The sequence below is a fragment of the Polypterus senegalus genome, chromosome 17 (assembly GCF_016835505.1).
Source record: "Polypterus senegalus isolate Bchr_013 chromosome 17, ASM1683550v1, whole genome shotgun sequence".
NCBI lineage: Eukaryota > Metazoa > Chordata > Cladistia > Polypteriformes > Polypteridae > Polypterus > Polypterus senegalus.
The window spans coordinates 71,573,302-71,599,327 of NC_053170.1; the positions used below are offsets into that span (position 1 = coordinate 71,573,302).

The 26,026-nt window shown below is 38.7% G+C and overlaps 1 protein-coding gene across 5 annotated transcripts in view; it reads left to right on the forward strand.

Annotated features, from left to right (window-relative positions):
• Window positions 1-26,026, forward strand: part of col16a1 (collagen, type XVI, alpha 1) — a 350,415-nt gene that overhangs the window by 57,817 nt on the left and 266,572 nt on the right. For all 5 annotated transcript variants that reach the window (XM_039740383.1, XM_039740384.1, XM_039740386.1 and 2 more), the window contains exon 3: window positions 8,542-8,616. In XM_039740383.1, the coding sequence (XP_039596317.1) occupies window positions 8,542-8,616 (75 nt within the window). The remainder of the gene's footprint in view (window positions 1-8,541; window positions 8,617-26,026) is intronic.

Sequence of the window (26,026 nt, forward strand, 5' to 3'; positions counted from 1 at the left end):
CAATGTAATGTAAATCAATGGCTCTATTAACCACTTGTGAAGAGACACACAAAGTGTACTTGATAACACGTTATTTTATTTTTCAAATCACACTTATTCTAATAAGTGATTGCTGTATGTCTATCCTGTAAACAGGAGGTGATACTCTTTCTGATCTGAAAAACATTTACTGTCTCAAAACACCACGGATCTGAATTCAAATGCATGGGTTTTCTCTAAGTAATCAAGTGTCATCCCTAATATTTTCCTCAAAATTCTGCGTTACTTCTCACATCCCAAAGATGTACTGGTTAGGCTCACTGGCAGCAGGAAAACAAGTCAGAAAAGAATCTAATTACAAGCTTTGGAATTCTTTAATTTTTGGACTTGGACGATAGCTGTGGTTTGTCAGAGGATGACATTTTAATATTAATGATTTGAAACTGAGGACTTTAATTGTGGATTGGATTATTTTAGAAAATTCTTTAGGGATTATAATATGTTTTCTTAATTTTTGCAAGTCTTTGTATAGTAACTTTGAAATCAGATACTTTAACAATTCATTCCGCTTGCTGGGGTGCCATCATCTAGCATACCCTTTGTTTTTTGGGGGAGGGTGGATGTTTTTAATAATTTTGGTATTTGGAAAGCAGTGACTCATAATTTAATTATAGTTTGTCTCATACTGAGAAGTGTTTAATATTTTTGTAATAGTTCTTTAAAGTATATATTTATTCTTTGAGATATTTTTATTTCACACCCACATGTGCTGCAAATTGGTAATATGGATGTGAAGATGGGTCATAAAACATTTAGTGTATTGCAAACACAAAATAACATCAGTTGTTCAGTGTTACATTTTTGGTATTTTTTTCTCAAGATTACTTATTAGGAAAATTGTTAAATAGTTATTCTTTTTTCATTGTACAGTTTCTATTAAATCAATTAACCATTTAATGACCACCTCAAAAAAATCACACATCCACTACTTTAAGAGTGCCCCACAGATTTTTCTCAACAGAAAAAAAGGGAAATCCAGATTAAACAAACCATTTCACCGTGCATTCATTAATACAGAGTCATTATACAAAAGCTTATGAAATTTAAAGGCTGCTGCTTTTATGTCATTGGTTAACAATTTTCAGGTCCTCATGTCAACGGGTGTCTGATGCATGGCAGGAGTTTGAGTGGCATATTTTAAAATGTATGTGACGACACGCTAAGCTGCTTCATCACTTTTGATTTAGGACTTTTGTTTTTTCAATCCTGGTAGGTAAGCGAGCATTGTCTGTCATGAGTATTTTACTTGCTTCATTGAGCAGATGGGATAGTTCTGTGGTGCATGAAAAACATGCACCATTGAAAGGAAAAGAGGAATATGATGGACTGTCTAATTTTGTATTCCACTGCTGTATCTCTAATGCTGTGTTAGGACTGTAGTTATTATAGAAGGACTGAATCAATGATCATTTAAAAAGTAAAAGAACAAGTGTCGTCTCAGACATTAGGAATCTAGATTAGATTTTTAAAATTTATTATCAGTAACTTTTGTCCAAAGCAATCTAATGATAGTTGAGTTGTTTCCACATTTTTATAGTAGGTGCACTGGCAGGTTATCCGATTTGCTCAGAGCCACAGAGTGGCAGGGTTTGAAATGCCAGTCTTGTGCTTTGCAGTCTATACCCCTTAGGCACTAAGTTACATTGACCAGTTCAAAGTAGGGTTTTAAGAACTATACATATCACTGAACATAACAAATATCTGTTCTCTGTAAAATGTCATTGTTAATTATTGTTTTGCATTTTGAAGTGACTGTTAGCCGAGCATGTTATATTATAATATGGTGGAAAAAGATGAAAGAAATAATACTGTTACGGCTAGGGTTGTCATTGTGGACTGCTACATGAAGGTGAAGCTGTAATGTACATGTGTGGCTTACTGGATGTCAGCAATGGAAAATACAACAACTTTTCTTTCACCTGTAGTTGGGATTTTTCTTGATTAATAATAATACAGAGGCACATAAATATGTCATTTGCCACAGTTAATTCTGCCTCTTTCAGCTAGTGAAGCCAGGAGACAATTTAGAGTGAATGTGGTGGTAGCCAGAAATTTTTTCTTTTGCTTTGGATCCACTGAGTCACTTATGAAAGACTGTAAAAAAAAAAAAAACAGCAATTGGAATCATTGAAGAATTTAGCATTTATTTTTAAAGTAGTGACAAAATTATTTTTAATATTATGTATATTACCCTTTTGCAGACAGGTTTACAATTCTATCCATCCATTTTCTAACCTGCTTACTCAATTAAGAGTCACAGGGAGGCAGAAGGCTATATAGATATCAACAAAGACAAGGCAAAAACAAACCATAATGTAAATTAAACGCCTTCTGGATTAACCCAGAACTAGTGTATCTGTTGGAAAACAGATATAGACAAGGGGGAAACACATAGTACTTTTCTGTAGCAAACCCCATCTCAATTTGCTTTACCGGTGCAGACTGGTAATACACTAATTTACATGTATTTCTTACGATTGTAGCACAGGCAAGTTAGATAACTTTCTAAAAACTGCACAATGAGTCAAAAAGTGTGGAATTTTCTTTTTTTGAACACATGTATGTGCCAAACATTAACAACACAAATATATCCTGATACCTAGGCAATGTTATTGTAACGTTGCGGATTTGGTTATGTTTTAAAATGTTACACATTGCAGTTAAATTTGTATTACAGTAATCCCTCCTCGATCGCGGGGGTTGCGTTCCAGACCCCCCCGCGATAGGTGAAAATCCGCGAAGTAGAAACCATATGTTTGTATGGTTATTTTTATATATTTTAAGCCCTTATAAACTCTCCCACCCTGTTAACATTATTAGAGCCCTCTAGACATGAAAGAACACCCTTTAGTCAAACGTTTAAACTGTGCTCCATGACAAGACAGACATGACAGTTCTTTCTCACAATTAAAAGAAAGCAAACATATCTTATCTTCAAAGGAGCGCCGTCATAAAGGAACGCGTCAGGAGCAGAGAATGTCAGAGAGAGCGCTCTCAAAGAAAAGCAAACAATCAAAAAATCAATACATGCTTTTAAGTATACAGAAGCACCGCGATAAAGCGGCATTTTGTAGAGGAGCGTCCGTGTCCTCTGTGCAAACAGCCCCTCTGCTCACACCCTCCGTCAGGCAGAGACAGCGAGAAAGATAGAGAGAAGCAAACAAGCATGGCGGGAAGCATATCTTATAGCATTGAGGAGTTTTAGTTAATATGTAATACATGCTCTGATTGGGTAGCTTCTAAACCATCCGCCAATAGCGTCCCTTGTATGAAATCAACTGGGCAATCAAACTGAGGAAGCATGTAACCTAAATTAAAAGACCCATTGTCCGCAGAAAGCGGCGAACCAGCGAAAAATCTGTGATATATGTTTAGATGTGCTTACATTTAAAATCCGCGATAGAGTGAAACCGCGAAAGTCAAAGCGCGATATAGCGAGGGATTACTGTACACATTATTACTCATGTTTTATTAAATCATGTTAAGAATTAAATGAATTTGTGCTGATGATAGCTTTGCCAAAACATAATCTCTGTCATCATTTTCAAGACTTTTGATCCAGGGCTGGTCCCCACCCTGTGTGCAGTGCCACAAGGATAGGTACTGGCTCCCACTATGACCTTGATCTCTTATGTACGTATTAATGAATATTAAATATATAAATTCAAACATTTTACAGTTTATTTTCTATCTTTTACTAGGGGGCTTTGCCCCCTGCTCGCTTCGCTCGCCAACCCCTGTGTTTGGTTTTCTGGATACACACTTTTAAGATTTTTTTTTTCTTTAAATTGTTGCTATTTCATTAGTTTTACTTTTATTTCAGAACTTCTGTAAAAACAATATTTGGATCTTTTAAATCAGGTCTGTGAGACGTGTGTTTAATGACTTTGTACCATAATTTAGGGTAGGTTTCTCTGTTTGGAATTTCAGCACAGACAAAATGATCCACATCATCAGCAGTTAATTTTTTTTGCAAAGTAACCAATAAATGCATGTGAGTTAAACCCCGTTTTTGAAATTCTCTGACTTAAACTAATTTCATTTTGTTTGCATCAATGTGATCTGTACTATCTTTTTTTTGATACTGTAGCGACTGACGTAATAAAGTGTCACAAAAGTTCTACTTTAACAATCGCTGACTGCGTAACCCCAAACACAACTTTCTATCATCCTCTCCAACCCCTCCTCCCACGGGTCTCGCCTCCCCCTTACCGCATCAATCAGCACCCAGCTATCAGTCTGCTGTGGTGTACTCTTCCCTCCCTTGATCGGACCTAACAGTCACTTGAAACAAAAAAGGCTTCAGCTTGGCTGGGACGCTACAATACTTTCGAATTTTACTGCTTTCATATTCTGTACCTTTCTCTGCATGTGTATTGTGCCTTGGGTCTCTTTTCTCCGCACTGCTCTTTCTTCTTTGCTGAGAGCACATTATCTGTGTGTGCCACGTGACTTTACATGACTGAATGTTTTGCTGGGTGTCTGTGCTCTTATTTGTCTTGCAAGAATCTTATGTTCCACGTCCCCATGAGACTGCCCTGGGACAATCTCTTGGCACCAAGTCTCATGTTTACGGTCCCCGTGAGACGCTCCGTGGCCAGTCTTTTTTGTCTTGCGGGTCTTTAAAATGTCTTCCGAGAACTTCCGAGAAGATCACGTATCGTCTCCTTGCTTTTCCATTCCAGGATTTTTTTATATATAGAGAGATATGTCTTTAGTCTAATTCCACTGCCTAATTTCAGAGGATTTTCTTTAAGAACATTAAAACAATTTTAATGAGAAAAGGTCATTTATCCCAGCAAAACATTCAATCATTTAATTTCTCTAGAATATACTTGTAAGTATGGAAAACCCCCAAAGTAATAATGTGTACCATACTATTAAGTAATTCATTCCATGTGGCTGTGTTTGTCTTTGTTTCTTAACCTTTTTTTTTTGTTCTAACACAATCTTGCCCTCCTTGGTGTTGCTTTTGAGATCCATTATTAATGATCGTCAGATTGGAATGTCCCCTTTAGCTGATGATTGTCAGAGCTTCATCAGCCTACGACGATCCACGCAACTATACGCAACCCATTGAAATTAAATGTAACAGTGACTCGCAACTCTGATATTTACTTTTAAACAAACTCTTTAAAACGTTTTGTGTAACTACTTGCTTTTAAATTCTGATTTGTCAACGAACCACTTTATTAAGTTTTGTAAATTTTGCTATGGAGTTTTAATGTTGCCATCATTAGCTGCATAAAAATGTTACTGAAGAGTAATTTTTAATATATGAGTGAAATTCATTCAAGTTTCAAATATCAAAAACTCATGGTGCTTTATGTTTTCAAATCTATTTATCTTCTTTTCATGTTTGTCTCACCTCTGTATAAAATCAAACCTGTCAGTCTTATAGTATTTCTTTCCTTCAGAACTTCTGTTAAACAGCCTTTGTTTTGCAATTTCTGTGGTTTCTTATATGACTGATCAGACTTTTTTTTTATTGCTTATGCCTGTGTACAAATCAGAATTAAAAAATTACCTGGGCTGTCATTACCTGTGCTTAATAACTTTATAACTGTGAGACAGCATTACATTCTTCAATGTACCATTTAATTACATGTGCGCTTTCACTTATGGGTTATGCTAATGAACATTAGTTTGCCTTTAATGACACAAATTCAGTGTTTGCAGATTAGTATTAGTAAAATTAGTGCTCTGTTTTGCTTGTCCTACTAACTGTGTGCTATGGCGATTATGCATCTCTGCTAAGACAATGCATGTTGTATTAATAGGGAGATGTCTATTCTTTGAAGCATTAAAACACTAAATACATTTTATTTTGGTATTAACAAATGGAGCAACTCATGTTGCTGCCATCATAGAGAAGTCAAATAGCCACTTTATTCAAATCTTTCCTTGGTATTTACTTGCTTCAACTGTTGATGGTGCAGCCAATCCTCCCACATCCAACAGTCTTATATGCGTAACTGTATATGTGTGTGAGGGCCCCTCTGTGACCCTAGACCTAAACTGTACACGCTGGTTAGAAAATTAATGGATGCTTGGATTGAAGGATATTTGTAGAAGTGCTGATTAAATTGAGAGAATGAATACAAAGCCTCTATTCCTTTATCCAGGACTATGTAGGACACTATTTCAAAGAGATTAATCTTGTTATCTTTTTATCTCCTTTACATATGCATGACAATACAAGTTAAACAATTATATCTCATTTGATCAGTAATGATATTTTAATGTCATAACATGCACAAGTCTGTTTCTGGATCTGGACTAATTCAATAATGGGGTAAAAGTGTCAGTAACACTTGCCGGTATGTGTGTGTTTTTTTTTAAATTATAAGTATGATTCCTGCACTTGCATGCCAAAATTCATCAGCACAAACAGAAACATATTTATAGACATGCCCTTTTTTCAGCATGAGTTGCTGTGGTACTATAGCATCACCATTGTAAGCCGTATTCTGTCTCTAGTTTTTACTCATGCTTTTACTATGTATTATTGTGCTTTGTGAAGGAATTGCAGACATGCAATGGGTACAGTACCAATTTTCTTCCCTAATACATCTGTTCTTGTTATGTGGTGCTTGATCTTTTTCATACAGTAATTACTTTCATTAATTTACCCATGAAGCATCCATGCTAAGATTACTGGCCTATACTTACGAGGATCAGACTTTTTTATAGATAGATAGATAGATAGATAGATAGATAGATAGATAGATAGATAGATAGATAGATAGATAGATAGATAGATACTTTATTAATCCCAAGGGAAAATTCACATAATTATTTTTAATTATTATGTAATGAGACTTTTGCTAACTTCCAGTTCGTAGGGATTTCTTCATTGTGCAATGATGCAAAACAGATGCAACAAACTTTTGTATAAGTAGTCAGTAAATGTTTTCTGCCTTTTTTAAACTACATCCTGGGATCCCGGGAATGACACAGTGCACAGGCATCTCACATGTGAACGGTTTTAGAATGAGCGCACTTTTTTTATGTTGACACTAATAAAAGACTAACCTTAACTACAAGCAGTTCATGCTGTCATATAAGTACATGTATCTAGTTAGTTGCGGTAATAAGAGCGTAGAAAGCACGTGTCAAGTGTACGGCCGTCCAGACAAGAATGCACCTTTGTGCAGAGTACGCCAGCCATTGAGAAAGCACGCTCTGCCTCCACTGAAGTAGGCGTCACAGTCATCAGATACTGATACACTTGTTCTAAACAATGCCCGCGCTCGCTATTGCTCTGAAACACCACCAATTCAGCTTTTACTGATGCATCCAGTTTCTTGTCATCATTCTGTGATGGCAAGTTTCTTGGCACAGATAATGCGGATGCAACAGATTGACGCATTGCAATTTCAAGTTGCTGTTCAAAGCTGTCAAGAGCACAGACATCAATGAACTCTGCCCCGTCCAGCCATTTGTGAGCTGCAGACATCTCCCAGTCCACATTGCTCAGTCTTAGTGGGAGCCGGGAGACTGACTGCTGCTGGTCTGTTGTTGACTGAATTAATGAGCAACACACGACACCATGGGCCAAAAAACCGTGCCAATTAATTATTTTCAACTATAACTCTGTTATTTCTTGATCGATTTTTATACTTTTACACGCTATATATGCGAGCTTGGCCGTTCCTGTTCTGCCAGAAATTCCAGCAGTTTCATTCCTGGGAATTTGGGAATGGGAAACGTCTGGGAGCCTGGAAATGGATTCCCTAATCCTAACTACAGGGTCACAGGGGTCTGCTGGAGCCAATCCCAGCCAACACAGGGCACAAGGCAGGAAACAAACCCCGGGCAGGGCATCAGCCCACCGCAGGGCACACACACACACACCCACACACCAAGCACACACTAGGGACAATTTAGGATCGCCAAGCCACCTAACCTGCATGTCTTTGAACTGTGGGAGGAAATGGAGCACCCGGAGGAAACCCACGCAGACACGAGGAGAACATATAAACTCCACGCAGGAAGCAAACCCAGGTCTCCTAGCTGTGAGGCCGCAGCACTACCACTGCTCCACCGTGCCGCCACCCTTACCATTCCTAATATAGTATTAATTTTTCTTGATTGTCAATTTACTACTAAAGTACTCTAAAAGTCCATTTTGGATCCTGATTCAAATTTTCTGTATTTCTCCCCAGCTACCTTTTAGTGGTCCTGCTATTGCTTTTAACCTTTGCTTTACTTAGTCCAAAAAAAGTGCTGACATTATGGTGCTTTTTAGGGCTTCAAAGTATAGTATATCTGGATGGTTTATGTGTAGTGTTCCATCACGTCAAAAAGTGATTTTATTCAAAAATTTAAAGTAATGAAAAGTGTCAGCTCCTGAATTAAGCTTTTTAATTTAGAAAGTGGAAAGCCAAAACTAAAAAGCAGCAGCTTAGGTTTCATGCTTGACATTTGAATTACAGCTGTAGTAAGAGAACATTGCAATGGAAACATTTTATGTCTAATAACATATCTTTTGTTTTACAGACATCTTGTGTCCCACTCTACAAATAGAAGAATGGAAATTTCCAAATGTAGGCATTGATCATCAAAATATTAGCGGTAAGTCATTCTTAAGTTTCTGGAAGTTTGGCATTAGAACATTTGACAAGAAGAGACCATTCATCCCAGCAAAGCACATCAATTCTTCTCAAATAACATCAAGTCTAGTTTTGAAAGTCCCTAAAGTCCTACTGTCTACCACACTGCTTGGTAGCTTCTTCCATTTGTCTATAGGTCTCTGTGTAAATAAAAATTCCTAATATTTGTGCAAAATTTACCCATAGCAATTTTCCACATGTGTCATCATGTGTTTGATGAACTCATTTTAAAATAACAGTCACAGTCAACTGTGCTAATTGTTTTAATAAATTTAAACATTTCAATTTTATCTCCTGTTAAACTCAAAAGGCTCAATTCTTTTAATCTTTCCTCATGATTCATAATTCATACCCTGAAATCTTGGAATCATCTTTTGACTTGGAATCAACCTAATCGTTTTCCTCTGGACTACTTCCAGTACTGCTATGCCCTTTTTTGAAGCCTGGAGACCAAAAATGTACACAATCTCCAGATGAGACCTTGCCAGTGCATTATAAAGCTTGAGCATGACCTTCTTGGACTTTTACTCTACATATTGTGCTGTATAATCTAATATTCTGTTAGCCTTCTTAAAGGCTTCTGAACACTGTCTTGCAGTTGATAGTGTTGAGTCCCTATGACTCCAAAATCATTCTCAAAAGATGTAATTAAGGCCTCCTGTTTTGTAATCAAATGTAACATTTTTACTTCCTACATGTAATACTTAATATTTACTTACATTAAATTTAATTTGGTACAAATCTGCCAAAGTCTGTATGCAGTCCAAGTCCCTCTGTAATGATTCAAAAGATTCTAAATTATCACCTAGGTTGGTATAATCTGCAAATATTTATATCTCTATCCAAATCATATATGTATATATTAAATATAGCAGTGACCCTAGCAGTGACCCATGTGGAACACCAGTCTTAATGTCAGCCAATTGGGTTCCTTGCACCATAAGCCTCTTCTTCCAGTGTCTGAGCCAATTTTGCACCTATCTACAAACAACACCGTGAACTCCCACATCTTTTTTTGTTTTATGATCAACCTCTTATGTGGCACCTTATGAAATGCTTACTGGAGAGTCAAGATAAATCATATCATATGCTTCAGTTTGATCATATTCTTTTGTTGCTTCCTCATAGAATTACAGCATGTTGATAAAAAATGACCTCCCTCTTCTTATCCCATGTTGACTGTTCAGTTCAACTCCTGTTCTTGCCATATGTTGCTCAATTTTTTCCTTAATAATTTCTTCCATTAATTTACATGTGATGCAGGTTAGGCTTACTGGCCTGTAGTTGCTTGGATCTGCCTGGTTTGCTATTTTTTAGTATTTTGGAATTTCCCCAGTGCACACTGACATCCTAAAAATGTGTCAAGGGTTTATATATATACTCGATAACCTGCTTGAAGGTACATATATTGGGGTCCTGGTGATTTGTTTGATTTCAGCGAATTTAATCTAGGCAGTACTTCTCCCTCTACAAATTCCAAATCACTCAACCTCCTTAGCAGTCCCTTTTATGAGAGGTTATCTACTTCCTCATATGTGAAGACCTCAATAAAAAGCGAGTTTTGAGCATCTGCTGTTTCACTCTGTATTTTTTAATTCTCCTATACTATTCCTGATGTACTTCACCTCCTCCTTGAACGTTCTTTTACTACAAAAATACTGAAAGAATCTATTTGGGTCATCTTTCGCCTTACCCGCTATATTCTTCTCTAAGTGCCTTTTAACCAGTGGAGGCTGCTAGCTTTTGAAACAGTGGAAGCTCATATTAGGCCTTCATCATAAAATTCATTATGTTATTTGTACGTAAATTCTGCGGAATTCAACGGAATTCTTTGTTCCTTTTGCAGAAAATGGTCTGTGACCCTGTCGTACCAATTGGCCGTCTTTTCCAGGGACTTAACCAGTTTCCTCTCAATGGCCAGGAGAGCAAGGTTGCTCAAACGATCTTGGCCCATCGTGTTGCGGGTGTATGACTTGACCCGTTTTAAACAGGAGAAGCTCCTTTCTACACCTACTGATGTAGCGCCAATTGTTGCCACTAACGACAGCTGAGGCATTGCACTTTCCAACTCCATGTCTTTAAAAAACACCAAGAAATCACACAGCTTACCCCTGCTCCCCTGTAAGTCATGATCTGAATATAGTACTTGAAGTTCAGATCTCAGTCTCCCTGAGTCAAAGAAATGGCCATAACTTTTCAGCATACTTTCAAAAGCCTCCTCTGGAAACACTTGTCTCATTTCATCAAATTTCCCTGGATTGACTAATTTTAAGAAGATCATGTTTTCCAAATTTGAAAAATGCTGAGAAATCTGCTTCATGAGATTGTCTAGGATGGCCATGTACAAATTTCTGTAGCAGTCCTGGGGATCCTGTAATTGTGACAGACGGCGCTTTCTAATAGGTTCATCTTGAGTGTCTGATGTGAGATTTGCTGCTTTTGCATAAACTGCTTGATAAGCCTCCTCTGACCTCTTCTCCTTGACAAAAGCAAGGAGAGACCCAATTCTTTTTTTTTGCAGTAAAGAACCTCCATAGCCCTTTGCTGGACAATATCAAAGACAACATTGAACACAAACTCAGAATCCTCCAGTTTCATTATGAAGCCTTTGGCAGCATCTAATGTGTCATCATCCATGCTCTCATCCTGGGTAATCTTGTCAAAAGTATGCAGGAGGCCATCATAATTGTTTGCCACAGTGCTCACTATCCGTGATGTGAAATTCCATCGAGTAGGAGCGTTTCTGGGCAATCTTGAAGACCCTGCAGACTCAAGAAAAGACATCCTTTTTGTGGACTTTGAAAAAAATGTGGTGAACCCAGAGAGAGATGCAAAAAATATTCTTGACTCAGGCAAGCATTTAGCACCCTGGGACAACACCAGGTTCAGTCTGTGTGCATAGCAATGCACAAACACTGTACTAGGGGCTATTACTTTAACTTTGGCCTGTAGGCCATTGAGAGATGAAGCAAAGACAGCAGCCCCATCGTAGGTTTGTGCCACAAGTTTTTCTCTAAAACTGTAGCCCTGCATGTTCTCGTTTAAAACTTCAAACACAGACTGAGCATCTCGACCCCCTGACACATCCAAAAATCCAATGAAGCACTCTTGAATTTTACCTGCACTATCCACATATCTAACAATGACAGACAGTTGGGCATGGCAAGATATGTCAGTTGCTTCATCCACCTGCCATGCAAAAACAAGAGCAGTCTGAATTTCACCTTTTATATGATCAGAAACAGTGGCTGCGAGAGCAGAGATCAAGTCATTTTGGATTGAGTGGGACATACCAGAAAACACAGCTGATGACTGAAATTGTGTGGCCATGACAGAGTCATATTTAGCTAATGTTTCTGTAAATTCCCTGTAATTCCCCTTATTTCCCCCTACTCTCATCATGCCTCCTGAATGCCAGCTCCTGACGGCCAAGCAAGGAAGTCACATCAATTAGACGGTTTAGGAAGGCCCTGTTTTTTTTTACTGTTTCATTATGTTTTGCCACCTGAATGCGAAGACCTTCATTGATTGCATGTTCAACCCTAACCCTGACCCTGCCCAGACAACTTAACCTTGCACATGAACTCACATGTTCTTTGCACTTTTCATGCCTTTTGCATGCCCTGTCAAAGTTACCCAGATCCCCAAAACCCACTTTTGACCAAACACATTCCATTTCCTGAGAAGGTTTTGTCAAGAGGCATGGCCAACAGTACATTTTCTTTGTCACGGCACTTCCAGTCAGCCAGTTCACCTTGCCATACCAGGAGAGCTGAAAAGACCTGTTATTTTTTCCTGATTTTTGCACCAGATCAATCTTGGGCGTTGGTATGCCCTGCCGTTTAATTCTGAGTCTCTCCTCGTAAGGAAGACTACTAAATGGTTTTGCCAAAAGCAGGTCAACAATATTAGCACCGTCTGCCATTATGCACAGCTTGCTAGCTGGCTAGTTTCCCCTTCCATGAGCTACCTTAATTATATGAACAAACTAACTTTACAATGCTGAAACAAGGAGCAAAGTCAAGAACGCTATAATATGTTTTTTTTTTATTATTTAAAGAATGATTTGTACAAACAAAAATGGTTTATATCACCAGCAAACAATACAGAGTGCAGCAGTTTGTCATACGACTTCACCTGCAAATCCGCATGGGACTGAGCTCAAATCTCTGTAGTGCTGATGTATACTTAAGACATGCTGTCAATCAAAAAAGGGGTTCTGCCCTTTAAACAGCTCCTCCAATCATCATGCAGCAGCCCAGCGTCTTGGCCCGCCCACTGCTCCATTCACTCCCAGAGAAGCTGAGCTTCCCTGGAAGTGATGATTTTGGTGCATTTATCCAATTACCGTCCAGCTTTTCTGCAGTGAAGAAAGCTCCTCTGTGCTTGCCCATAGAGCTCCACTGAAGCTGGGCTTCAGGAGGGTTTAACGTGCAGTGCTGCATGGAAATGTATGACAAGAAAATCATGTTAAACAATCTACAATAAATACCTGATTCTGAACAAGCTAGTCATGAAGTTGAACGCGTTCTAGTGCACTTTTATTAAAACCAATATAAATATGACATAAATGAGCATTTATTTTCTGACATAGCAGAGGAAGCGGAGCTTCCCTAGTAGTCTTAGAGCAGTCGCCACTGCTTTTAACCTCCCTTATATCCTTGTTAATGGTTGCCCTCATTTTCTCATGCACCCTTATGACTCACATTCGAGTTATCTATACTAATAAAAGGCAAAGCCCTCACTGACTGACTCACTGACTCATCAATAATTCTCCAACTTCCCATAGGTAGAAGGCTGAAATTTGGCAGGCTTATTCCTTACAGCTTATTTACAACAGTTAAGCAGGTTTCATTTCGAAATTCTACACGTAACGGTCATAACTGAATCCTGCTTACGTACATATATATGGCCATAGCCTGCAGCTCGGTCGCCGTGTGAGGCGGAGTTGCGTCACTCATCACCACGCCTCCCACGTAGTTGGCTGCCTGCCTATATTGCGTCCCCCTTACCCACGCCTCCCACGTAATTGAGTCCCTGCCCATATAAGGCCGTCTGTCACCAGCAAACCAATAAACACGCTGCCGATACGAAGCGTTCGTCATGCCTAAGACGAATACGATTTTCGCGAGATACAAGTTTAGTGAGAAGACGCAAGGTATAAACAAGACTTTTGATCACTTTGTAACAGAGTTAAAATTGCTGGTGAAGGACTGTGCTTATGCAAACGAAGATACAATACAATACAATACAGTTTATTTTTGTATAGCCCAAAATCACACAGGAAGTGCCGCAATGGGCTTTAACAGGCCCTGCCTCTTGACAGCCCCCCAGCCTTGACTCTCTGAAAAGACAAGGAAAAACTCCCAAAAAACCTTGTAGGGAAAATGGAAGAAACCTGGGAAAGGCAGTTCAAAGAGAGACCCCTTTCCAGGTAGGTTGGGCTGCAGTGGGTGTCAAAAGTAGGGGTCAATACAATACAATACACAGAACAGAACAATTCCTTAAGACAGCATAATAATAAAAATTTTAGAAGTACGGTTTAACAGTAGATGATATGACATAATTAGGTTTGGATATTTTTAGAGTCCTGGAGACCTCATCCATCTAGCTGCCTCCCCATTTGGCCATGCCACGGCTGAAACGTTGCTCGATGAAAGGACCCTCTTTCCCATGATTCCTGTGATCCTCCATCAGGGATGACTTTACCATAGGCAGGCAAACAACTTGGCAGGTGGGCCGTGGCACCAATGCCACATTTGGGTACCGAGAAAGAAACAGAATAGGTGAGGGTTAGTATTCAAATATAATTATCATGTTACTTATGTTTAGTGCTAATGACTAACAACAGAGATGCAGTATGTACAGTTAATCAGCAGCTCTAGTCAGGATATGCTAAACTGAAGTAGTGAGTCTTCAGCCGGGATTTAAAGGCTGAGACTGAAGGGGCATCTCTTATGGAAGCAGGAAGACCATTCCACAGTTTAGGGGCCCTGTAACTAAAAGCTCGACCTCCCACTGTTATTTTATTAATCCTTGGAATCCTAAGCAGACCGGCATCTTGAGATCTTAATGTGCTCAGGTTTGTAAGTCATGATAAGTTCAGACAAGTAAGCGGACCTTGGCCATTTAATGCTTTATATGTTAAAAGGAGGATTTTGAAATCTGCCCTAAACTTAACTGGGAGCCAGTGTAAAGATTTAAGAACTGGGGTTATGTGTTCATATTTTCTTGTTCTTGTAATAATTCTTGCAGCGCATTTTGGATTAACTGGAGGCTGTATAGAGAACAGTTTGACCAGCCAGTGAACACCGCATTGCAGTAGTCAATCCTACTAGAGATAAATGCATGAATTAATTTCTCACAATCCTGTTTATTTAGAAAGCCTTAATTTCCTAACATTTTTAAGATGGAAAAACATGTTTTGGACGACTTTGTAATATGCTTTAAATGACATGCTAGAGTCAAAGATAACTCCTAGATTGTGGGCTGATTCAGTAAAATTAATTGGGATTCCAACTGAGTTAAATGACGACAAAATATTGCTGTGATCAGCGTCATTCCCTCCAACAATTAACATCTCTGTTTTATCTGTATTTAAAGACAAGTAGTTCTCATTCATCCATTCCTTTAATTCACTAACACAACTAATTAAAGACAACATCGGAGAAACTTCATTTGATTTAAATGAAAGGTATAACTGGGTGTCATCTGCATACAGTGAAAATTAACATTATGTTTCCTAATGAGAGATCCCAGTGGAAGCATGTAAAGTGAAAACAGTAAAGGTCCCAGTACTGAGCCCTGCGGACACCATATTGAACTTCTGTGTATAATGATGGAGTACTGTCAGCACATTTCTGTACATACTGGAATCGATTTGATAAATAAGAACTGAACCAAGCGAGCACGGGCCTGTAAGCCCAACATCGCTTTCTAGCCTGTGCAGTAAAATAGAATGGTCAATGGTGTCAAATGCTGCACTTAAGTCCAACAACATAATTACAGTGGAATTTCCTTCATCAGAGGATATCAGAATGTCATTTACAACCCGTGTTAGTGCGTTTCTGTACTATGACCAGTGCGAAAGCCAGACTGGAATTTCTCAAATAAATTGTAATGCGTAAGGTGTGACTGAAGCTGACTGGCGACTACTTTTCTAGTATTTTAGAGAGAAATGGTAAATTTGAAATAGGCCTATAGTTATTTAGTATGTGTGGGTCTAGGTCTGACTTTTTAAGTAAAGGTTTAATGACTGACACTTTTAGTGCATCAGGTATGTGCCATGCAGTAATGAACTATTGATAACGGTTAGAATAGGCTGCAAGAACATCCATTGCACTTTTACTAGTTTTGTTGGCACTGGATCTAGGGAACAAGTAGTGGGCTTCATTTTAGTAATTAAAGTTAAGACTTCCTGGTGAGTTACAGGATTAAAATTATTAAAGTGCTGAATGCAATGTGCAGGGTCTGCTAAGCTAGTATTTGGTTTGTACTGTGATGCTGAGATCTGGGATCTTATATTTTTAATTTTCTCATTGAAGAAGTTCATAAAGTCTGTACTGCTAATATCTGTTGGTATTTTGCACTGTTGATCTGAATTCCCATTTGTTAATTTAGCCACTGCTCTAAAAGTACCCTAGGATTTTTATTATTGCTATCTATTAATGTAGAATAGTATTCTGAGCGAGCTTTAAAGAGGGCTTTTTATATTTTTAACACTCTCTGTCCATGCAATTTGAAAGACATGTAGCTTTGTTGTTCTCCATCTGCTCCAGTTTTCGACACTCTAATTTAAGAGCTCGAGTATTTTCATTAAACCAGGGAGAGTTTCTATGTGCTTTGATCACTTTTGTTTTAGGGGAGCCACTGTGTCCAGAGCATCTCTCAAGGTCACATTATAATGTGATATTAGCTGATCTAAATTGTTTTCCACGTTTACATTTGATGTTAACTGATCTAAATGGTTTTCCACAATTACACTCGACTTACTCAAGGTATCTATAAATTTTGAAGCAGAATTACAATCTAGATGTCGCACTGTCTTTGTTTTAATCTGTGAGTGCTGGCATGGGCAGAACTAAATCAAATGTAATTAAGAAGTGATCGGAAATAACTACATTTAATGGAGTAATATTTAAATTTTGAATTTCAACTTTGTAAGTTATAATTAAATCTAATGTATGGTTATGATTATGAGTTGGACCTTTGACAATCTGACAAAATCCTACTGAATTTAACAAATAAGTAAAACATTTGCTAAAAGTGTCAGTTTCCACATCAATGTGTACATTAAAATCCCCATCAGAACTACGTGATCATAATTTATAGCCAAATCAGACAGAAGGTTGCTAAATTCAGTCATGAACAATGAATATGGCCCTGGTGGTCTGTAGACTAGCACTATAATTGTGTTGGAATCTGTTTTAATATTTAAAATGAATGCCTCAAAGGATGTAAAGTTGCCTAAATTTTTAGGAGTGATTTGCATTTTGTTACAATGAATTATTCCAAGGCCTCCTCCTCGACCAGAATCTCTAGACTTATGAAGGAACGAGTATCCATCTGGTGACGCCTCAGCTAGGGAACAGCGTCACATTTACTAAGCCAGGTTTCAGTAAGAAGACACAGATCAGATTTTGTACTTAATATATATCATTTACCAAAACAGCTTTAGTGCCAAGAGAGCGAATGTTCAATAAACAGCATTTAAAACTGCATGGTTCTTTCTGAACTGCTGATATATTTTTGTTTTAATTTGAATTAAATTTCTATTACAGATGCCCCTGGTGGAGTGTCTGGTTTTATCCCTTGGTCTAATTATACACCTTATTTTTTGGTTATAAATTAATTTATGGTTTGTATCAAGACTAAATTTACTGGATGCCCCACAACAGGGATTATGGGTAACAGCTTCAGGAAAATAACAGGTGGGATAAACAACAGCCTGTGATTTAAGATCACATGACTGCGGCCTGGATGGTGCTCTAATCAGTCAACCAGGCAGTTTTGCTGCCATATTTTGGGATAATACATAAGATCCCTCCAGTTAGGATGAAGACCATCTCTTCTGAAAAATCCAGGCCTTTCCCAAAAATCATCCCAATTGTTCACAAATGCTATGCTTTTATTTGCACACCAGGTTTCTAGCCAGCAGTGAAAGGAATGCAATCTGCTATAAATCACATCCCTCTATATAATCTTGGTAAGGGACCAGATACAATTAAATTCCGACATTTTGTTTTAGCTTTGGTGCATAGAGATGAAGTTCGCTTTAATACCTCAGATTGCTGTAAATAAATATCATTAGTGCCGACATGCAGCAATAAGGTAGATACTTCATCGTCGGCAACACGGTCCAATGCGGCCTTTATGCCAGAAATCTTGGCCCCTGCAAGGCACTTAACATTAACTGCTGGTTTAACATAGTTTGGAATTCTAACATTCCGCACTATGGAATCGCCAATTATGAGCACTTTATTATTCTCAGTTTCCACAGGCGCGAGAGCTGAGAACCTGTTCTGGGTCCAATTGGTGACCTGGGTGCTGGGGGACTAAATTTTGGATTCTTAGACCCCCGTCTTACTGTTACCCACTCGCCCTGTGGCTGAATTGGTGCTGCTGATTTCGCCTCGCACTGACTACAGTGGGACCTGGAGAGACTGAAGCCGAATCAGAAGTAGCCGAATTGTCTAAACAAACCGAGTCGATCCAATTTTCGGTTTGCCTAACGCGGTCCTCCAATTCGCGTATTTTCCCGACCAACTCTAAATTAACTAAACATTTTTGGCAGGTGAAGCTATCTGCACTGTCGGCCGGAAAACCTGAGCTGTACATACTGCAGGACACACAACATATAAACGTGCCCTCGATGGGCAGAGAGCAGATAGAACTTACATTAAATGTTGAAGTCATCTTTGCCGTTTTATAGGTGCTTCGGCGCTTTCCGTGTTCAGCTGAATCACCGCCGCTTTAAGTTTCCACCACCCGCTGAGCGATCGACTTTAATTTCTCACTGCCGGTTATTTCTACTGGTCAGCTGCTTTACCTCAGGTGAACTTGCTCGGTGCTTTCAAGGGCTACGTGCCTGTGGGAGACGCCGCTGCTCTGCTTCGCGCTGATCCGCTCTCTGCTTCCGCTCTCTGCTCGCTGATCCGCTCGCTTCCTTCGCTGATCTGCTCTCTGCTTCCGCTTAAAGACCAGAGGATCTGAAGATGAGATGGTCAGGGATAGAATAGTGTTTGGCACAAACTCAGCAAAAGTGCGAGAGAAACTTTTAAGTGCTGGGTCTGAGCTAACAATAAATAAAGCCGTGGACATTGCAAGATCGCACGAGATAGCAAACCTTCGATGCATGTACTCCGAGCGCTCACGTGAACTGACTGTGAACGCAGTGCAGACAACAAGCAAGAGCGCCAAAGAGCACTGAACAAAAAACGCATTACACAATTGAGAAGGCAGCAAAAGAAGATGAAGCGTGTGACGCATACAAGCATATTCATAAGTGCAGCTACTGTGGAAACAAAGCACACGGTGGAAAAAGTCAATGTCCAGCTAAACGAGGACAGTGCAAACGAAGATGAGATGTTCAGGGATAGAATAGTGTTTGGCACACACTCAGCGAAAGTGCGACAGAAACTTTTAAGTGCTGGGTCTGAGCTAACATTAAATAAAGCCGTGGATATCGCAAGATTGCACGAGATAGCACAACCACAGCTGAGAACCTTCGATGCATGTACTCAGAGCGGCTCAAGTGAACTGACTGTGAACACAGTACGCACACAAAAAGCAAGAGCTCCAAAGAGCGCTGAGCAAAAAACGCATTACACAATTGAGAAGGCAGCAAAAGAATATGAAGCATGTGACGCATACAAGCATATTCATAAGTGCAGGTACTGTGGAAATAAAGCACACGATGGAAAAAGTCAATGTCCAGCTAAAGAAAGACAGTGTAAAAAATGTGGTAAATTGAACCACTTCACTAAAGTTTGCAGGACTGGGAAAGGTAAACCCGTGCATGCAGTGTGTGATGTCTCAGATAAAGAGGAAGACGAGCAGTTTATTGATGCAGTAAGAAAGGAACAACCCTCTGAAGCTGAACAAGCCTTTGTAGACATATCAATAGGAAAGTAAGGTGTAAAGCTTAAGTTTAAATTAAGTTCATAGACACACTGCCGGTAAATATTCGCAGGCAAATCCACAACTTAATACCGGGAATGCCTGTTAAACATCTTAGATTCACGAGTACCGATTTGGGTAGTGAACACTTCGATGAATGTAACCTGTTATCTTTACAACGGTTGACAAACAGGGAATCCTTGATGACAGCAGCACTCATAACAGTCACAAAACAATTACATTGACAATCATGTTACGTTATTTTTAAAATGTTTACTTTTCTTTTTCATAACTTCTTTAACACACTACTTCTCTGCTGCGAAGAACGGGTGTTTTGCTAGTTCATCTTATAAACCTTATACAGCTGTTTTTTCCTTTTCAGCTACTTTTTCAGCTCTTTATTAACTCACTGCTGAGTTTTGTTTTTTTTTTTAAATCTGCTAATTCCAAATTTAGGTATGTACCTGTCCTGCATTATGTGTAAAACATTTTTCCACTGCTCCTTGACTGTCTCCACACTTAATAGCTTATCCTCCTTACGCTTTCCTGCATCTGCTCAAAATTTTCCCTAACAAGCTAAAACATAACAAGCTCTCCAAAACACTGAGAAATGTATTATATTATGGTCACTTTACCCTATAGGATCATTGACCAATTGAAGGAGTTGCATTTAAAGTCTGTTTGAAATGAACACCTCATACCTCCTTTTCTGTTTTGTCTATCCTAAAAATATTTTTCCCTCTATATTATACTCATCCCCATCTTATTTAGCCAGGTTTCTGTTGTTTCTGTAATATCATAATAGTGCTCCGCTACATACAACTCCAACTCATTTGTTTTGTTTTTTATACTTCTAGCATTAAAGCAAGCTATTTTTAATGTGTTACTCATTTTACTCTTGCATTTAAATCTTGGGTTACAATTTACATTACTATGCATTTTTATTTTTACACTATTGTTTGTTCTTCAGATACAGTTCTAAACCTGGCATGTCTTAAACTCCGAGGCCCACCTCCCCTCTCCATACCCTAGTTTAAACAACCCTCGGCTAACCTTCTCGTATGCCTCCCCAATACATTGGTGCCTCTAGTAAACATGTGACCTGTCGTGGGGGAACAGGTTATAATAATAATACATTATATTTATTCGTAGGCGCCTTTCTAAACACTCAAGGACACCGAACAATAGATACAACACAGATTATAAACAAAACAAAAATACAAAAATTAAATTCAGACAGAGCAATTGTAATCAAAGAGAAAAAGCAGTTTTAAACAAATGAGTTTTAAGTTTAGATTTGAAAAGTGAGAATGATTCAATATTTCTAAGCTCAGATGGTAGCGAGTTTCAGAGTTGGGGAACAGAGCAACTGAATGCTCTGCTCCCCATGGACAGACAAAGGGGACAGTCAAGTGGATGGAGGAAGAGGATCTAAGGGTGCGGGAGGGAATGGCATCATGGAGGAGGTCGGGCAGATATGGAGGGGCAAGGTTGTGGATAGCTTTAAAAGTTAACAAAAGAATTTTGAATTGAATGCGGAACTTAACTGGAAGCCAGTGAGGGTTCTAGTAATGATGCGGGCAGCTGAATTCCGGACCAGTTGAAACTTATAAAGAGATTTGTGCGAATGCAATAATCCAGAAGAGAAGTGACAAGGCTATGAAGAAAGATAGCAGTGGTGTGGGGAGTGAGGGAGGGATGAATACGATTAATGTTACACAAGTGGAAATATGCAGACCGGGAGATGTTATTGATCTGGGATTAAAAAAATAAAGTACTGTCAAGAATGACACCGAGACTCAACCTGTGGGAAAGGGGAAACAGAGGAATAATCAATAACAAAGAAAAAATTATCAGTTTTGGATAATGTTGATTTTGTACCAATGAGGAGAACCTCAGTTTTGTCACTATTTAATTTAAGAAAATTTGAAGAAAGCCAGAATTTTACTTCTGCTATACAATCAATTAGCAAGTAAGTAAAGTAAGTTTTGTACTGAGATAGAGGTGAATTGAGTGTGGCCTGAGAGGTAGGATCTGAACCAATCTAGTGGTGGTTGGGTAATGCCAATTGAAGATAATCTATTAAGAAAAGTAGTGTGGCAAATAGTGTCAAAGGCTGCACTCAGATCAATAAGGATGGGAATAGTGATTAAACCAGAATCAGCTGCCATAAAGAGGTTGTTAGTAATTTTAATAAGTACTGTTTTCATCTGCTCCAAATGGAGTCCCATAGTGCCATAAACCTATAACATTCTACCCTAGACCAAGATGTGAGCCATGTGTTAAGCCTTCTGATCTCCCCATTCTTACCTTAACTGGCACATGGCACAGGTTGAACTTCGAAGAAGACTGCTTTGTCAGTTCTGCTTCTCAGCCTGGCACCTAACTCTTTAAATTTGGAATACAAAACTGACAGACTACCCTTATTTATATCAGTTGTTCCAACATGGACAATGACAACTGGATTCACCACCGATCTGGGTAAGAGCCTATGAACCCTTCCAGGGAGGTCTACTACCTGTGCCCCTGGAATGCAACTCACTACGTGAGACTCTCTTTCACTGGAGCAAACATGAGTTTCAACCCCCCTTAATGATTGAGCCCCCAGCTCTCATTACCTCAGTGTCTTTTTCTGAACTGGTTTTGAGCCCATTGGAGCTACTTGTGCTTGCCTGCCACCTCAGAATCTTCCAAGACACCTTCTGGCTCTGCAAGGACTTGAAAACAGTTTGAAAGTTACAGTTCTGGGGTTCATGCCCAAGGATTGTGTGCAACCTTTACCTTGCGCCTTGTGACTGTGATCCACCTATCTCTACCTGTCTGGTCTGGAGTCTTCTCCCACATCACCTTAGAGGTGTACACTATCTTTCTAAAGTACACCTGGGCCAAATCTCTCCTACTATGCAGGCCAGCCAACTCTTCCCTCCAGTTCAGCGACCATGGGCTCGAGGTCCTGGATCACTGACTCTTCTAAGCCATCCTCTAAAAAGTCCAACATCAAACAGGATTTTTATTGCACTGGCCTCATTATTAAAATTTGACTTGGGATTACTAAAACTCCTTAACTTTTTGTTAATTAAAATTAAATGATTTAACTTAAATGGTAAAACTAAAAAAAATAAGGCAAAAAGTTAGATTAAGGTACTGCTACAGTTATTTTACACCATTTGACCCCTTAAGCTCCTATAGTACTCTCCATCTCTCCAGCCTGCTATTTGTCTTTCTACTGTATGACATTAGCTTTACTTTTCTCTGTCTGTTCCCCTTAACTTTGTGCCCTTCTTTTTGCTTACTTAAGATGTCACTGTACTCCTTCGTATTAGTGAACCCTTATGTTGTCATCCTCTTAACTGATGTGCGTTCCTGAATGCTAAATACTGTTCAGTCTAAAAAAACTTTCTTACTGGATATCCATTGTTCGCTAATTCTTACTGTCTTGTCTGCTCCTACAGCTGCTTTTGCCTGATCCGCACCTTAACAGTAGTTGCCTCCCTATGTACCACGGAGAACCGTTTGGAAGTCAGCTGCTGTCTATTTTTCCCACTAAGGAATCATTGTATCTGTTACTTATAACTATTTGTTGATTACTGCCTTGCCTTGCTGATGCTAGTTTCAATACAAATAACAAGTACAAGTACCAAGTACCTTTTCCAAACGCTTCCCCAAACACTCAGCTGAACATCACTGCTGATTGTTATTACTGTTTATTGAAGGGATTGGCACTCACTTTTTCTATGTTTTTTTAATTTTATGTACTGTCTTTTTCAGTTTGGTGGCAACATTAGAACTGTAATGTTGTAGAGCTGGATGGAGAGAGTTTTCATTATTATCTGAATATTTTACATTTCTACTTAATTATTTAGGGTTTATGTACCTGTTGTATATGACTTTTTATACTATTTGCAATTTATTAGAGACAATAGCCTGAAAATACATTTGTAAACCACTCTGTTCTTTAACTCTTTTAGGGCTAATGTCGACTTTTGTCGACAGCAGGGGTCGAGGTCTGATGTTGACTTTAGTTAATATCCAGGGGTAGAGGGTAATAAACAGCTATGGACATTGACAAAGCACACCATCACGTTATGGGGAGACCCTCTTTGCCAGGAGGACTGTTAGACTCATTGAGCTGACATCAAATCCCTGTGTGTGTGAAGAGCATAGAGTTAACAACGTCTAGACTGGCATTGACATCGGGCAAAAGAGCAAAGCGAATGTGCAAAGCAAAATACTATCTTTTTTTTTTGCTTTTTGCATATTATTGCTGAATCTGACTGACTGATCAAACTCTGATTTTGATGGAAGTGATCTGGGAATCAATAGTGAAAGGCAGGTAGCTGTTTCCTTTTCCAGAAAGGTTAGACAAACAGGTATATAGTAAGTATGTAAGCTGTGTTACAGTCAATCTTAGAAAGCTAATGATTAATGTTACATGGATTAAGAGCTTCCTTTTTTATGCGTTTTTATAAAACTGAGCTTTTGGGGAAAAATATTCAGACCTGAGAGAAAATGAAAAAAAAAAAAAAAAAATAGCCCTGAAAAAGTTAAAGAAAATTTTGTTATTAAGGAAAGAGATGGGCTGCTGTTGTGACTAATTTGGAGGAAGGGTGTGATATAATTATAAATATAATATTTGCTGGTTCATTTCAGAAAAGAGCAGTTCTCCCTTTGTTAAAGTCTTATTAGAGTTCCATGTGCTACTGTGTGAGTCAGGTCATTGTAAAAAAAATGCTAATTTTTGCTTTGACATATCAGTAAATCAAAACAGATTGTAAAAACCAAGAAATCACCAGACGGTATAGGAACACTTGCATCACTGAAGAATGCGTACTGTTTTGTTATATTGAAATCAGGTGCTTCCACACAGGTGTTCCTAAGTTAATTAAACAATTATTATTCTTGATAATGTTATGCACAAAATGTTGGAATGTGCTTATTACCTAAAATTATGATTGATGTCACATCCCAAAGATGTACGTGTCAGATTAAATGGCAACTCTTAATTGGTACAATGTTTATGAGTGCACTTAATGCTGCCAGGATAGGCACCAACCCCTGTGACCCTGAACTAGATTAACAGGTTAGAAAATGAATTGGTAGATGTTTGAAAGATAAGGCCTCAGTAACTTTGTGGGTGACCTCATTTGTCAGGAGTTTCATTTAAGGCTAAACAGATGACAAACTCTAAATCAAGAATTGTTCACCTTGAACTCTACAGATACTAGTTGAACTACAGCTCACCAACAGTTAATTACAACTGGCACTGCATATTTGCAGATATATAAGTCCACAGGGCACAGATTTGAACTACCAAGCATTGAAGAAAATTCCCGTTACAAAATTAACTGGGTATGTGTAGAGCATTCAAAGAGATGGATATACTGTAGGTGTTGTGTTTCTGGCTAGATATCTAAACAGACAATACCAAGCAAGGGAAGGAAGCTGTTTAAACCCTTGCCCAAGAACAAAACTATTGCCTTTTCATGTGAATTTATTTAAAATTTGAGAGCAGGAAAACTTAAAACCTTGGTTAAATGTAAACACCGTGATCAGAAATGAAATCCTTTCTTACAAAAACCATTAAACTGGACACAAACACACTTGTATAAAAGTGGCTAAATACTGCACAAACCCCCTTCACCCAAGGCATTAACTCTGGATACAGCCATCCAGCTGATAACAGAGAGCCAAAAGGCATGGGGAATGGATGTCACTTGTTGGTACCCATGTAATCTTCACAAATCTCTAATCTTAAAATGAGAAATGTTAAAGGAGATATGCATGTGAAAATGAGCTGTCAAAACTAGATGGTAGACAACAGGACCAATATGTCTGACAGTGGAATAAGAATCAAAATACTCCATGTAAGTGATATCAAGTATAAATCTAAGTATTCTAAATGTGCAGAGAGCCAGATTATCAAATATTTAATGTGTTGTGTGTGGCGATTGCTGCTTACCGCTGCTGTCAGTTCAGGAGGAAGCCCCAGAAGCACGTAGCGATTAACAACTGGATCGGTTTTAAGATGACGTTTATGACGGTCTACTTTAATGATATAATAAACTGCAAGATTAAAGTGGACATTTTGAAAGCCAGGCTGTCTTCGTGTGGCAGGGCCAGTAGCAGCAGTCTTGGTTGCAGTACAAAGGAATCTGGTTTGTACCACTTGTCAATGGAAGCGATGGTCTTCCCAGGTGAACATTGCCATACGGGCATCAGTACAAACCTGTTCAGCACTACAATTAGCTGGGGAT